The sequence below is a fragment of the Sabethes cyaneus genome, chromosome 2, assembly GCF_943734655.1.
Source record: "Sabethes cyaneus chromosome 2, idSabCyanKW18_F2, whole genome shotgun sequence".
NCBI classification, from domain to species: domain Eukaryota; kingdom Metazoa; phylum Arthropoda; class Insecta; order Diptera; family Culicidae; genus Sabethes; species Sabethes cyaneus.
Window position 1 is genome coordinate 48,696,111 of NC_071354.1, and position 14,290 is coordinate 48,710,400.

Sequence of the window (14,290 nt, forward strand, 5' to 3'; positions counted from 1 at the left end):
CTCTTAGTGGGGGGAGGGATCTCTAACCATCATAAGAACCTTCCCTGGAACCGAAAACCCCTACTTGCAAATTTTCACTCGGATCGGTTCAGTAGTTTTCGATTCTATAAGGAACATAGGGACAGACAGACAGACAGACAGAAGTCCATTTTTATAGGTATAGATAAACAAATTATTTATGCATGTGCTATCTACTCTGTCAGTGCGATAGGAGCAAAGCGGTACGTTGCCGACGGTCGCACGGCAAGTCGATTAAAACCACCGCCTAACGGACTACCTAATATAACGGGGCGGCAGTAGTTTAGTTAGCAAAACATTCTGGTACCAACCGAAAGAGCGTGGGAGTGAACTCCACCTGGTATTGGACAACCCGATATATTTTTGATCTTTAGCGACTCGAACTGCAAAATAATTCACATCAGGACCGCGTATAGTCATATTATACGAGTAAATAAAAAAGAAGAGTACTTCATTGTTATTAGGTAACAAACATGATAGTAAAGGCATTTGTTCTTCCTTCATACATTTCAGGCCTCTGTCACAGGGCGGAAAGCGAACCTTCTTCGTTGTCAATACGGTAGCCTTGGCAAAGCAACAGGCGCAGTTTTTATCCCGAAATGTGCCGTATGAAACGACAATTTACACAAGCGATCGGAATGTCGACACGTGGAAGGCGGATTTGTGGCTGGAAGAGTTCGCCAAATATCAGGTAAGTGCACCGTTTAGTGATTTTTATTTTTCAATCATTTAATTATCGTTTCATTTCTCATTATAGGTGGTGGTTTGCACCTGCCAAATTTTGCTAGACGTTTTGAAACATGGCTATTTGTCTGTTAGACACATCAATCTGCTTATTTTCGATGAGTGCCACCATGGAGTTGGGGATCATCCAATGCACGGCATAATGGAGCAGTTTCTAAGAACGCCTAAAGTTGATCACCCCCGCGTTATCGGTCTTTCAGGGATGCTTCTGTATAGGCAACTGAAGTTGGTGGAACAGGTATCTCCAGAACTGGAGAAGCTAGAGAATACATTTTTATCCACAATCGCTACTGTGGGCAGTTATGATGCGTACACTGAGGTATGCAAATTTTCCACTAATCCGACGGAGCGCCTGATACGTTATTCCGATTCCGTTTCAACGCCTGTCATTGCGGAGCTTATCAAAGGAATCAACGATTTTATAGTTACAGTGGAAAACTTCCATTTGCCCAAATTTTTGAATCAAAACAAATCGCTTCAACGTGACATGCCCAAGCCGAAAAAGCAGATTGTGAAGTATTTCAAGGAAGTAATCTATCAGATTCAGGATCTAGGACTTTTTGGGGGTTCCATTGCCGTACTGGGGCTAATAGTACAATTCGAACTGGACAAACGCCAGTCTGATAGCTCTATGCTAAGATTACTGTGCCGAGCTTGCATAACCTGTATGTACCTACCTAGAAATTTATTTTGCTTGATCTGCCGGTTGATACTTTTGTTTTTTCCTAGACTGCGAGACTCTGCGGCACAGAATGGAAAGGTTAATGGAAGGGATGCCAATGAAACAAAAATTAACGAGATTTTCATCCATTAAAGCTCGTCAGCTTATCAACTATCTGGAGGAAAGCTATCATACGAGCTACGATAAAACAGCTAAGGCTTTAATTTTTGTGCAACGCCGTTTTTCCGCTAAGGTTTTGTACCATTTGCTTAAGATATACTTTTCTGAAACGGAGGATGCAGACTTCATCGTGCCGGATTTTATGGTCGGCAACAATGGGAATATGCCAGAATCCATCGAGCAAATTTTGAGGGCGAAAAAGGACCGCAAGGTGATGCATGTTGCTTGCTCGGTAACAGTTACTTAAGATTATTGATTTCTATTGAAGGTGCTGGATCGGTTTAAAAAAAATGAAATCAATGTTATAGTGGCTACGAACGTGCTAGAGGAAGGCATTGATTTGCAAATGTGCAATATGGTTGTTAAATACGACCATCCGCAAACGTTCGCGTCTTATGAGCAATCCAAAGGACGAGCAAGGATGGAGGACAGCCAGTACGTTGTCTTCGTGAATGATGCTGACCGAGATAAGTTCCTTAAAAATTATGTATTGTATAAAAGCTTCGAAGAGGAATTGAGAAAGGTTAGTTTTGCAAGCTGACGCTTCCTTTCAGTTTAATTATACGTTTCGTTTTCGCTCCAGTGTCTTATTGGAAAAACGATTAATCGCCCGGATCCACTGGATGAAGATGTTCGCAAAGAATTGATGAATGAAATTATACCGCCTTTTTTCACGCCCAAAGGAGCAAAATTGGACGCCTTATCGTCGATTCAGTTGCTGAATCGATATTGCATGGGTATGCCACGGGATGCCTTCACGAATACCAACGTGTCTTGGGAACGGACCGATCTCCCGAATGGTAAAATTGTTGTGAGCGTTCTGCTTCCGCTGCAATCAACGGTTCGGGAAAAAATAGCAAGTGCTCCCATGACTAACGTCAAATTAGCAAAACGTTCTGCAGCATTCAATGCCTGTAAGAAGTTATACGAACAGGGTGAGCTGAGCGATTACTTAATTCCGATCGATAGTAAGCGGCAATTGGAAAGCTTAAGTAATGTTTATTTTGAACACTGGAACAAGTTTGCGGATGGTAAGTGCCACGCTAAGTGGTTGTAACATAGTTTTTGGTGACAGGAACATACCTTTTTTGACTTTTTAGATCGCGCTAAAGTGGCTGGAACGGCAAAATGCTTACGCAGTCATAGCATCAAAAATCCGCCTCAAACAACCAATTGTTGCCCGCAACCAGGCAAGCCCTGCTTCCTATACATCATTCGCATAAAAGCTGGGTTTGAGCAAGATCCTTCAAACGAAAATATTAAGATTTTCCATCAGCTGTACAGCAGCGAGAACAATTTCGGTATCATGACTACCAAAGCTCTACCGATGTTGGCAGGAATAAAACTATTCGTCACTCTTGGATTGATCGACGTTCAGATAGTCCCGGAACCGATCGTACTACCGAACGCTGGCAGTGTAGCGGAATTAGAAGAGCTGAAAAAATTCCACGTTATGGTTTTCCGTGACATGCTTAAATTGTGGAAACAGTTTTTGGTTGTAGACAATTCGAACGACGCCAACAGTTTTCTCATCGTACCGTTGAAGCATTCGCAGGAGATCGACTGGCCGATCGTGAAACAATTTCCATACCTTGAAGAGCCAACCGAACTAGCACCGAGAGCTCGCGAGAGAATGAGATTCGATCCAGACCGGTATCATCATCGTGTCATTCTGCCGTGGTATAAAAATAACATGGAACAATTTTACGTGGTAACGATGGTGCATGAACATCTGACTCCGGAGAGTCCGTTCCCCAATCCGCAGTACAGGTGAGTGTTAGAGAGTGGTTATATCTGTGTCTAGTTTTTACAGCATTTTAACTGTTTATTTACGAGAGACGAAGTGGCTCGTACTGTGCCAAGCAGTCGTTTCCGTTCTACTAATTCGCCACTCATCGCCTATTTCCCAGTCGTCTCACAAGTCGCAAATCAGTCTCGACTTGGTCGAGCCATCTTGCACCGTCCGCTGCATCTTCTACTCGAACAGCGTTATAGCGTCACAGCTTATAGTCCATAAAGAACTACCAGTCTGATAAGGGTTTTGTACATTGTCAGCTTCGTACGGCGGCGATTATCCTTGATGAAAGCATCAGGATAAGCCATCATCTTGTCTTAACCCTCGTTTCGTCTTAAAGGAACTTAAGAGCGTCCTCGAGATGCGCACGAAACACGACACTCGATCTAATGTTTATTCGGAAAACCGTGTTGTTCGTGCATTATCTGCCCCAGCTGGTCTCGAACGACTGTACCGTATGATGCTTCGAAATCAATAAAGATGTGATGTGAGGGCACCTCTTAGCCCCGACATTCCCTCAAGATATGTCGGATAGTAAAAATTTGGTCCGCAGCGGCGCGAGCACCCATGAAGCCCGCTTGATATTTCCCTACAAAACGTTGGGCTATCTGAAGCTTCTGGTTCTGCTAGTCCAGTCCTGTTGTTTCCCACCAGTATTCGGATAAATGACCGCGGAACTGTGGTTAGATGTGAATCAGGAGTCTTCCAAATTCCCTCCTCAGGCAAGTATGCTCAAGAATTAGTTCATTCACTGCCTGATGTCGATCCAATTCACAGCACTGAGGACAACGTTGATCTCAGCGAAGATTGCTCCGTCTCGGCCAGGCCTTCTACCGACCCTAAGTCGCAAGTAAGATGTCGTAGTCTTCTATCATAACGTCGGCGGAATGAATTCCTACCTACCTACCTCAACTGGCTCAACCCTCAGACGATTTCCAGTCAAGTTTTGGATCCGTCGTGGATTGGAAGCGAAAGCCCTCGAGAATGGCTCATGGAACTGTGTAGCTGTAGAGCAGGTTTGGACGGCCATCAAGCTGAGTGATTGCATACTTTTTCTATGTGCCTTATACATCCCACCTGATCGCATTCGTCCCAACGATATAATTGACGCTCAATGCCAGGTAGTTTTCTCAGCTATGAGAGACGTTTCGCCGCTTGATGAGATAGTCGTGGAAACCCGCCCATAGCGATTCTGATGCTGAAAATTCTACGGTCCATGGACAACTGTAGTGCTGCAATGCTTCATCAAGCCGATCATATCGTCAACGAGAGCAAGGACAAGGCCCCATTGATCTCAGCGGCTCCATGCTCGTTAATCAACGGAGTTCCGCACCGTCCTCTTCTGATCGTCTGCATTGATGATTATCTCTTGCGGTATTTCGATAAATGTCTAGCGGCAATCTCAGATAAATTCCGTAAAGCTGACCAACAAAGCATCAATGATAAGCCGATTCACGACGTTTCGGACGCTTTCACTAAAACTCCACTACCGGAGGGTGAACAATTTGTAAAGGCGAGTCAACCGCCAGTGCTTTTCGCGGTATTCAACGAAGATTGAAGCATCATCCGAAGTTTTTCTGGAACCATGCAAACGACTAACGCAGAGTCCGGGCTAACGTCATTCAACCGGGTCATTCGAGACGGCGAATAAAGGGCGGGAATTCAAGACGGCCTTGATTTGAGCCACGACGGTCGAAAGCTCTTCATATGTTAACTTCACGTTGCCGACGACACGCTTCAGATGTGTTTTACGGGATTTCATGGCCGCTGGGACTGGGACAAAGCTGACTGATTCTGGAACTGCTGGTATAGGCTGTTCGATTCATGATTTGCACCTCGGAAGTTGGTGGCGTTGTCCGGTACCTTTGACGAACAGCATTCAGCAGACCTGTTTGCCCGAGGTGGAGAAGCTCGACGTGCACATGCTGGATGAACCGATGAATTACGGAATTCAAATTACGGTGTGTGTGAGCAACGAGCTTAGTATGCACTGCCTGTAGAGCTCGAAAACACAGTGGCTGCTCGTGGTGAAGACTACTGCGTTGCGCTTGAAAAAGGCTGGCAAGGTTTCTTCGGTGTTCAGTAGACTCGGGATTGTGTACATCAAAACAACAGCGGACGGTCCAAATGTAGCCGTACACTCCGAAGAACAACTGCACGTTTACTCGTAAACAAATTCTTTAAAATTGTTTTACTCTGTTTTTGAAGATTGTTCATTATTTGTCGCATCGCAGCCCTCTAAAAAATGCTTCTTGTCTCTCAATGGCCCAACCTAGAGTTAGTAATCACTTCACTACAACAGCGAATATTCCAGGAGCGGTAATGAATGCCGTTCTGCTTTCTGGATCATTGAATATTGTTCACGGTAATGCTCAGAGTCTTTGTGCACGCAGATTCAATAAGTTTGAGGAAGTTAAGCTTGCACTGCAAAGTTCCAAAATTGGGATTGCCTGCTTCACGGAAACTTGGCTGACTGAGAGGAAAAGTGAAAACTGTATATCTGTTCCGGGATATTCTATGATTCGCAACGATCGCAGTTACAGACGTGGAGGGGGTATTATCGTGTACTTTCGCTTCTATTTACAGTGCACCAAATTGTTTTCTACTGAACTCACATGTGATGCGGAAGATAAAACGGAATGTTTGGCCCTTGATGTTAAAGTGAACAACGGAAAGATATTACTGTTAGTGATCTACAACCCGCCTGAGAATGATTGCTCTCGATTCATCGCTGATAAGATGTGTATGTTTTCAGACTCTTGCAAGAATGTTGTTTTAATTGGTGATCTTAATACTGATCTGTTGCGGTCGAGCAGAAGGCAGGAAAATCTAACATCGGTATTTCAATCATTTTCTATGACAAGTACAGGCGAAGAACCTACTTTTTTCCACGACTCTGGCTGCTCGCAGTTGGACTTGCTTGTCACTCTTCGTTTCAGCCAGGTTGGCTTCTCCGGGCTTTCACAGCACGATTTGATATTTGCTTCCTTGGACTTCGCGGTTACCAGAGAAGAGCAGAAAATCACTTTCAGAGACTTTGACGCGCAAGCCGTGTCCAATGCCGTTCTGTCGGTTCCATGGAATGAATTTTACGTTTCGACAGAAGTTAACCAGCTAGCAAGTTTTTTCACTCACCAGATGAAAACGATTCACAACGAGTATATACCGCTTCGAGAAGCAAAGGCTAACAAAAGATCTAATTCTTGGTTCAATGCTGATGTTCGACGTTCTATCTTGGAACGGGAGCTAGCATATAAAGAATGGCAACAATCTCCTTCATACTTGAAACATACAAAACACCAGCATTTCAAACCACTGAGAAATCGTTCCAGTTTATTATTCCGGCGAGCAAAAGAAGTTTACTTTGAGCGATTTTTGAAAAGCCTAGGTGTTTGTCGCAAAGTGTCGTCAGTCGACTGCAATTTTGATCCTGACGAAGTGAATAATACTTTTCTGTCTAACTGTTCACCTGTACAGCACCTGTACCAGCAAGCAGCAGTTGGAGCATCCCCGGCGGAAGTATTTCGATTCAAACATATTGAAACATGGGAAGTAATTAATGCTGTCTGGGGTACGTCAAATGCTGTTGAGTCTGATGGTATTCCAATAAAATTCATCAAGATTCTTCTTCCGCTGGTCGTCGAGCAGATCTGTTTCCTGTTTAACAGAGTTATTGAAACTGCAATCTACCCCGATGTCTGGAAGCTGGACTTCTCAAAAGCATTTGACACGGTTTCCCATTTTACACTGTGTAAGAAGTTAATTACCCAGTTCGCATTTTCTGCCGAGGCTGTAAGCCTTATTGCATCATATCTTTCGAAACGTATGCAAACTGTATCATGTGCGGGTCGATTCTCACGATGTGCTGAAGTTTGTTCCGGAATTCCACAAGGATCTGTGCTTGGCCCTATGCTGTCCTGCTGTTATATCAACGACGTTCCTAATGTACTCAAGTACTGCTCCATCCAAATGTATGCCGATGACGTTCAGCTGTACGTTCTCCGAAATGGTGTTCCTGCAGCAGAAATTGTTAGTATTGTTAACGATGATTTGTGCCGTATATCTGCGTGGTCTAGAAAAAAACGACTTGCATATAAATAACTCCAAGAGTAGCGCGCTGTGGATGAGATATCGTAGAAATAATCGTTTGAATTCATCGGAAATACCTCCGGTAATCATAGATGGCCAGCCGATCCAATTTGCTGCTAGTGTGATGAACTTAGGGTATCTCTTTCGTGAAGATCTTTTGTGGGATAGCATGATTAATCAGCAATGTGGTAGGATATATGCTGCTCTGCGAACATTGCGTTGCACCACTGCTGGAGCACCGACTGCTACCAAGATGAAATTATTCAAGGCGCTAATCTTGCCGCATCATTTTCGGTGATGTAGTGCATGTAAAACCAAGCGCCGCTGCCATGAATAAACTGCACGTGGCATTGAACAGTTGTGTTCGCTATGTATACGGCATGAATCGCTAGTCTTCCGTCACCCATCTACAGCGAAACCTCTTCGGATGTCTTTTGGATCGGCTCTTCATTCATCGTTCGTGTCTGTTTTTACACAAGCTCATCATCTGGTGTGGGGGTCAGAGGAGGGTATTAAAAAAAATCTCGCAGTATCCTGCACCGCTTTACCAGAGGTTAAATTTTCTTCGAGGACAACGGCATCAAAATTTAGTAGTTCCTGCGCACACTACCTCTGGTTACTCTAACTCGCTATTTGTATTTGGTGTGGTTAATTGGAATGTTCTTCCTAGATCAGTAAAGCAAATACCGTCAGAAGCATTTTTTTAGAGGGGCTCTCTAGATTATTGGAACCGACATTAGTTTATTACATACAAATTCAAATTAGTTTATTAGTATTAGATATAATAATAGAAAACTGTACAATACTGACATAGTAAGATCGGAGATAGCAGATTAAAAAAGGCTTGCCTTACGCTATCGGACAATAAATGAATTGAATTGAAATCAGAATTACCGGATCCTTATCGGGTAAGATAAATGGCGATTTTCAAAAGGTAATAGCGATCGGTCAAGTCGGCCACCAACACGGAGCATACCGTTGGTGTAGATAGGACGAAGATTTCCTAGCTTCTTGCATGGTTCATTGTCGAGGACTCGTATGATTACGAGTCTACGAAGTGTGCATGCTGTACGACGTGGATGATGGTTTCTGTTGCACGGCGATGGTCATGAACGTCTCAGTTCTCGATGGATTCTGCTTACGGAAATTGACAGCAAACCGAAAAATGTAGCCAACAATTCGTTTTAACTTGCGAAAATTGTTATAATTGGAGAAGAATGGATACGTATCTGTTCTTACATCAGAGATGGCGATGGTAGCTTTCCGGAAGAGCTTCGACTTGTATCTCTTCTGGAACTTCGTAGCACACCACTTCAAGGTAACTCGGACCACTGTACCAGGGGATGTTGATTATGAAATCTTCGGGTAGCTGTCCGCGAGAGATGACAACGGCTGGATTCTGATGGGATCGGACATGTTCCCACCAAAACTTACCGGTAACACATGACTGGATGACTTACGAATGTATCTTCGTAAGTAAACGGGTCAACAAGCGCGCAATTATATCCGTGGGATAATGAGCTTGCTTAAAGGGGCCAATTTGGATTTACTGGTAAGAAGACGAAGCCGCTGTGGAAGCATCCGAAAAACCATGGAGCTCGTAGGCGACTGCATTGTCCAAAATCACACACCGAGGGATCTTGATGTCACGGAGACGCATTAGGGGAGGAGTTTCACCAAGACGGTAATTGGCGCAACCAGTCCATAGGGGGTCGCTGAATCCGACGATCTCGGAGTACAACGTACGTTTCGTTGGTGATTGTTTCACAGCTGGATTCGGATGATGGGCGATCTTCAGTGTATCGGCGTACGGGTCCCAATGCAGCCCTAACACCTTTGCGGTTTCGTTCACTTCGTTGCTGTTTAGCCACGATAGCATCTTCCACCGAGTCATCTCCTGATAGTATGCCGTCCATGGAGGTCTCCTCCTTCACAATACGAGCGGCGATGGAAAACGATGGAGCGGCGATGGAGGCGCTACGCCAGACTGCTGGCTCATCAGGAGGCTTATACCCACACAATCGGCAACGGGAAGGGGAAAACTGGCAGACACTTTCAAGCATATGAAATTCGAAGTTAGCTAAGAGATGTCTGGTTTGATAGACTATCTGTAACCGAAATCATCAACCAAGATGTCTACGTAGACGAGTGCCTGTAAAGACGTTTGATGCATTTCCTGCAGTGGCGCGATTGTTCAATAGTATGGTATGCCACCAACAACTTGCAGGTAATGCCCAAGGAGAAGAAGCCTTCCAACATGCCACAGAGCTCCGCCAAACCGAGAAGTATTGTGCCATCGTCAAGCGGAACCTGAAGAAAATCTACAAGACTGAAACCGGAAATATCACTAATATCTCCGAACAGGGGCGTAGCCAGAAATTTTTTAGGACGGGTTTCACAAAATAAAAAATCTGACATAGCCTAACCTTGAGAAGTTTGTTCAGAAAATGCAGAATTATTTTTATTCGAAAGCTATTTTGGTTTCTTCATTTCACAAAAAATCAGAGGGGTTGAGTACAGGTACAGGTTGAGAAAATTCGATTGTTTTTAAATATATGTTAATAGCGCCTCGAATCTTACTTCAACATTAAACACTGTTTACATATAGAGTAGGGTGGGGCATAAGTGCGATGTTTGAAGTTGTCATCAATTTTCGTGAGATATAAAGAAAGACAGCAACATAATATATTTTATAGTGATGCAGTAACTCAATTCAACTATAAATCATCTGCGGTAAGAGTGTTTTGCAAAATAAACTCTTCTTTCTTCTGATCAAGTGCCGATTCGCACTGTTGGGTTGAGGAACGGTTGAAGATCACCCGGTTTCCTGGGGTTGATCCGGCTGGCGTTATCGATGGGTTATCCGGATTTCCTTTATCCGGATTTATCCGTATGGCCACGGATAGGTAAATGAAAGGAATCAAATTTAGCACACGCGATTCGACCGAGTTAATTATTGTAAGCTTTATTTAGCGAGTTAATGACACTTTATTAATAATTTATAAACTACGTGTATTTAACTTAAGATAAATTGAATTCTATTAATTTCCGCGCCAAAGTATAACGGTATAATTGATTCGTTACCGTGTGTTCTCGGGGTGTAATTGGAGACGACTGACGATCGTTTATCGAGTGGATGATCTACCCGATCATTTGATAACTCCTTCTCTTTCTGCCTAATCAATCAAAAGTGGTGAATATAGCTATTGCGGCGCGCAGGGTGTATTTGGTTGGTAGCGATCATACGAGGGTGTGACATCACTATCCAACATCCCGACCCACCCTGAAATTACTTAATTTCAGTCGAATGCTTCTGAAGATCACTAATTCTTTGTGGGTCTTCAGCTGGTAGAGGAAGCATACAGATTTTGGTTACTGATCGTTTCAGGTAACCTGTTGCTGTGCGTAGAGTCACTACGCGTACTACACCGTCGCTCGATGGATGTACTTGATCAATCCGGGCCAATTTCCATTTCATGGATGGTTGATTTTCGTCTACGATGATGACAAGTCGACCTGGTTCGATTTTGATAGATGGTTGCCAGTTTTTTACTCGTGCCTGAAGTTGTGACAGGTACTCGGTGTGCCAACGTCGCCAGAAATGCTGTAGTTGCTGCTGGATACGCTGCCAGTGTAAAAGCCGATTGGTTGGGATCCCACTATAGTTCTTGTCGGGAAGTGCTTGGAGCGATGAATTAACGAGGAAGTGAGCTGGCGTGAGCGGTTGGAGGACTGTGGGGTCGTCCGAAAGCTGTGTGAGGGGCCTAGAATTGAGGCAACCTTCTATTTGTACGAGGAGAGTGGTAAAATCTTCGTATGAGACGGGGGAGTTGCCTAAGACTCGAAGTAAATGTTTCTTAGTGGATCGAACTGCGGCCTCCCACAATCCACCAAAGTGGGGGCGGCAGGGGGGTTAAAGTGCCAATTTATACCTTCGTCACTGCACACCTTCTGAATTTCTTCGTTGCGAGCATGGGTTTTTAGGGATCGTAGAAGTTCAGCTAATGTGTTCCTGGCTCCGACAAAATTAGTCCCGTTGTCGGAGTAAATATCGTGACAAGGTCCTCTGCGGGCGATGAAGCGACGAAGAGCTTGTATAAATTTAGCTGTCGACAGGTCGGACACCAACTCTAGGTGTATCGCCTTGGTACAAAAACAGATGAACACTGCTACATAGGCCTTAGCAGTTCCCTTTCGGTATCCCTGGCGTATGTACACTGGACCAAAATAGTCCACACCAGTTGTTGAAAACGGACGAGCTGCCTTAATTCTCGGAGCGGGCAGTTGAGCCATAAACTGCTGCTGAAGTGTGGGTTTCATTCGGTAGCAAGTAAGACAGCGTTGGGTGGTTAGTCTACACAATCTTCGCCCTCCTAATAGCCAGAATCGAAGTCGTATAGAGCTCAAAAGAAGCTGAGGAGCAGCGTGTAACAATTTCTTGTGGTAGTATTCTGCTAGCAGCTTGGAAAACTGATGACTACCATCAATGACCATTGGATGTTTTGCATCGTCTGGTAGGTCCGATTTACCTAATCGCCCCCCGATGCGAATAATGCCTTCCGATGTTAAGATAGGGTTGAACCAACGAAGTCGAGAGCCACGATGAACCGACTCATTATTAGAAAGAAGTTTCATTTCCTTGGGGAAAACCTCTTGCTGTACTAATCGAACAAGACTGATTTCAGCATTACGTAGTTCTAAAGTTGTTAGTGGAACTGATTTGAGTCTAGTCGAATTCGCTGCTTGTAAATTATGCAGATACCTCCTGCAATATGCTGTAACCCGTATTAGTTTGGAATAACTTGAAAATAAGGAAAAAATCCAGTCGTTGAACGGTTCTATCGGAGTTGCCACGGTAACAAGTGTCCTCCTACGTTCGTCTTCTGCGTCTTCTACATGAAGTGTGGTATCTGGCAGTTTCGGCCAGTCACTTTGTTTTTTCATTAACCACGCTGGCCCATTCCACCAGCTAGATTCGGTTGCTATTTGTTCTGGATCCAGGCCTCTGGATAATTGATCGGATGGATTTAGTATTCCGGGTACATGATTCCAATGGCAATTTTGAGTATTATGCTGGATAAACGAAACCCTATGCGCAACAAATGTTGACCAAGTGTTCGGTGGCTGCGCAAGCCATTGCAGCACCGTTTTAGAATCCGTCCAAAAAAATGATTCACATTTAATTGCCAATGAAATGGTGACCTTTTGATGCAATTCTGTTGCCAACCGTGCTCCGCATAATTCCAAGCGGGGAATCGTTTGCCGCTTTAGTGGCGCGACTCGGGACCTAGAGGAAAGCAGAACGACTGTGACCTTATCGTCACCTTGTTGAGACCGTAAGTATATGCTAGCCCCATAAGCCTTTTCCGAGGCATCGCAAAATGTATGCAACTGGAATGATGTTGCATCAGGACAAGATACGTATCGAGGTATACGGATTTCATCTAGTTTTGGCAATTGATGGTAAAACTCCTTCCAAATCATTACAAATGTTGGTGGTAACAAGTCGTCCCAACCTAACGGCTTGTTTTCCTTATCCTTAAACTGCCAAATTTGCTGCATAAACATTTTTGCCTTTGTCACGACCGGACCAATCAACCCTAAAGGATCAAACACCTTCGCAATGCATGACAGAACCTTTCGTTTGGTGAGTTCTGCATCCGGTAACAATACGAAATTGATTTTGAATCTGAATGTATCCGATTCTGGTTCCCATACCAGACCGAGAGTTTTAACGGTACGTTCACGATCGAAGTCGATACCTGTTCCTCGAGGAAGTGCCAGATTGTCCTCGGCGATGCCATTAAGTGCCTCGTCATTATTCGACACCCACTTACGTAACCGGAACCCTCCCTTCTGTAGCATTTCATCCAACTCGGACCGGATAATTCTCGCCTCCTTGACGGTTCTTGCTCCGGTAATCACGTCATCCTTGTAAACGTCTTTAACCATCCGATCAGACGCTATTGGAAAATTAGCGGCCTCGTCTGACGACAACTGCTTCAAGGTCCGGGTGGCCAAAAACGGTGCTGGTTTCGTACCGTAAGTAACGGTGAGGAGCTCGTATGTGTCCACGGGCTGTTCTGGGGAAAACCGCCAAAGGATCCTTTGCAAGGGCAGATCCTTGGTATCCATCCTGATCTGACGAAACATTTTTTCGATGTCCGCCACCAGGATAATGGGATAAATTCGACTTCGTAAAATAATAGAGCGTAGATCATCCTGTATGACGGGTCCGTTCAACAAAATATCATTTAAAGCCGTTCCAGTAGATGTTTTGCTAGATGCGTCAAACACCACTCTGACGCGGGTTGTAGTGCTTGTCTCCTTAACAACAGGATGATGAGGAAGATAATAACTCCCAACAGCCTCAGTTGGGTTCACGGAAATTTTTCTCATGTGGCCACGATCCACGTACTCCTTCATAAAAGTATGGTACTCGTCTTTTAATGCCTCATCTCGGGATAGCCTTCTTTCAAGCAGCAACAGACGCCTAAAAGCGATTGATTTGGACTCGCCAAGTCGAGCCAGGTAATTTTGAGATTTTGGTAATCCAACCGTGTAACGCCCATCGTTTCCTCGCTTAACTGTCTCCACAAATTGCTGCTCGCACATGGTTTCCTCTACCGAATAACTCGAGGCTGAATGCCCTTCCTCACATTCCCAGAACTTGCTCATCAGCTGCTCCATGGACTCCGAAATAACCGAATGTTGACAAACGGTTAATGCCGCACCTTGGCCCAAACCGCAACGTCCTGTAACCAACCAACCAAACACGGATACAACGAGCATAGGCATTTCCT

The 14,290-nt window shown here is 44.4% G+C and overlaps 1 protein-coding gene across 1 annotated transcript in view; it reads left to right on the plus strand.

Moving 5' to 3' along the window:
• Window positions 1–14,290, plus strand: part of LOC128733715 (endoribonuclease Dicer-like) — a 33,198-nt gene that overhangs the window by 7,808 nt on the left and 11,100 nt on the right. The window contains exons 2-7 of the mRNA XM_053827482.1: window positions 532–709; window positions 776–1,427; window positions 1,492–1,814; window positions 1,872–2,126; window positions 2,187–2,634; window positions 2,704–3,373. Coding sequence (XP_053683457.1) covers window positions 532–709; window positions 776–1,427; window positions 1,492–1,814; window positions 1,872–2,126; window positions 2,187–2,634; window positions 2,704–3,373 — 2,526 coding nt within the window. The remainder of the gene's footprint in view (window positions 1–531; window positions 710–775; window positions 1,428–1,491; window positions 1,815–1,871; window positions 2,127–2,186; window positions 2,635–2,703; window positions 3,374–14,290) is intronic.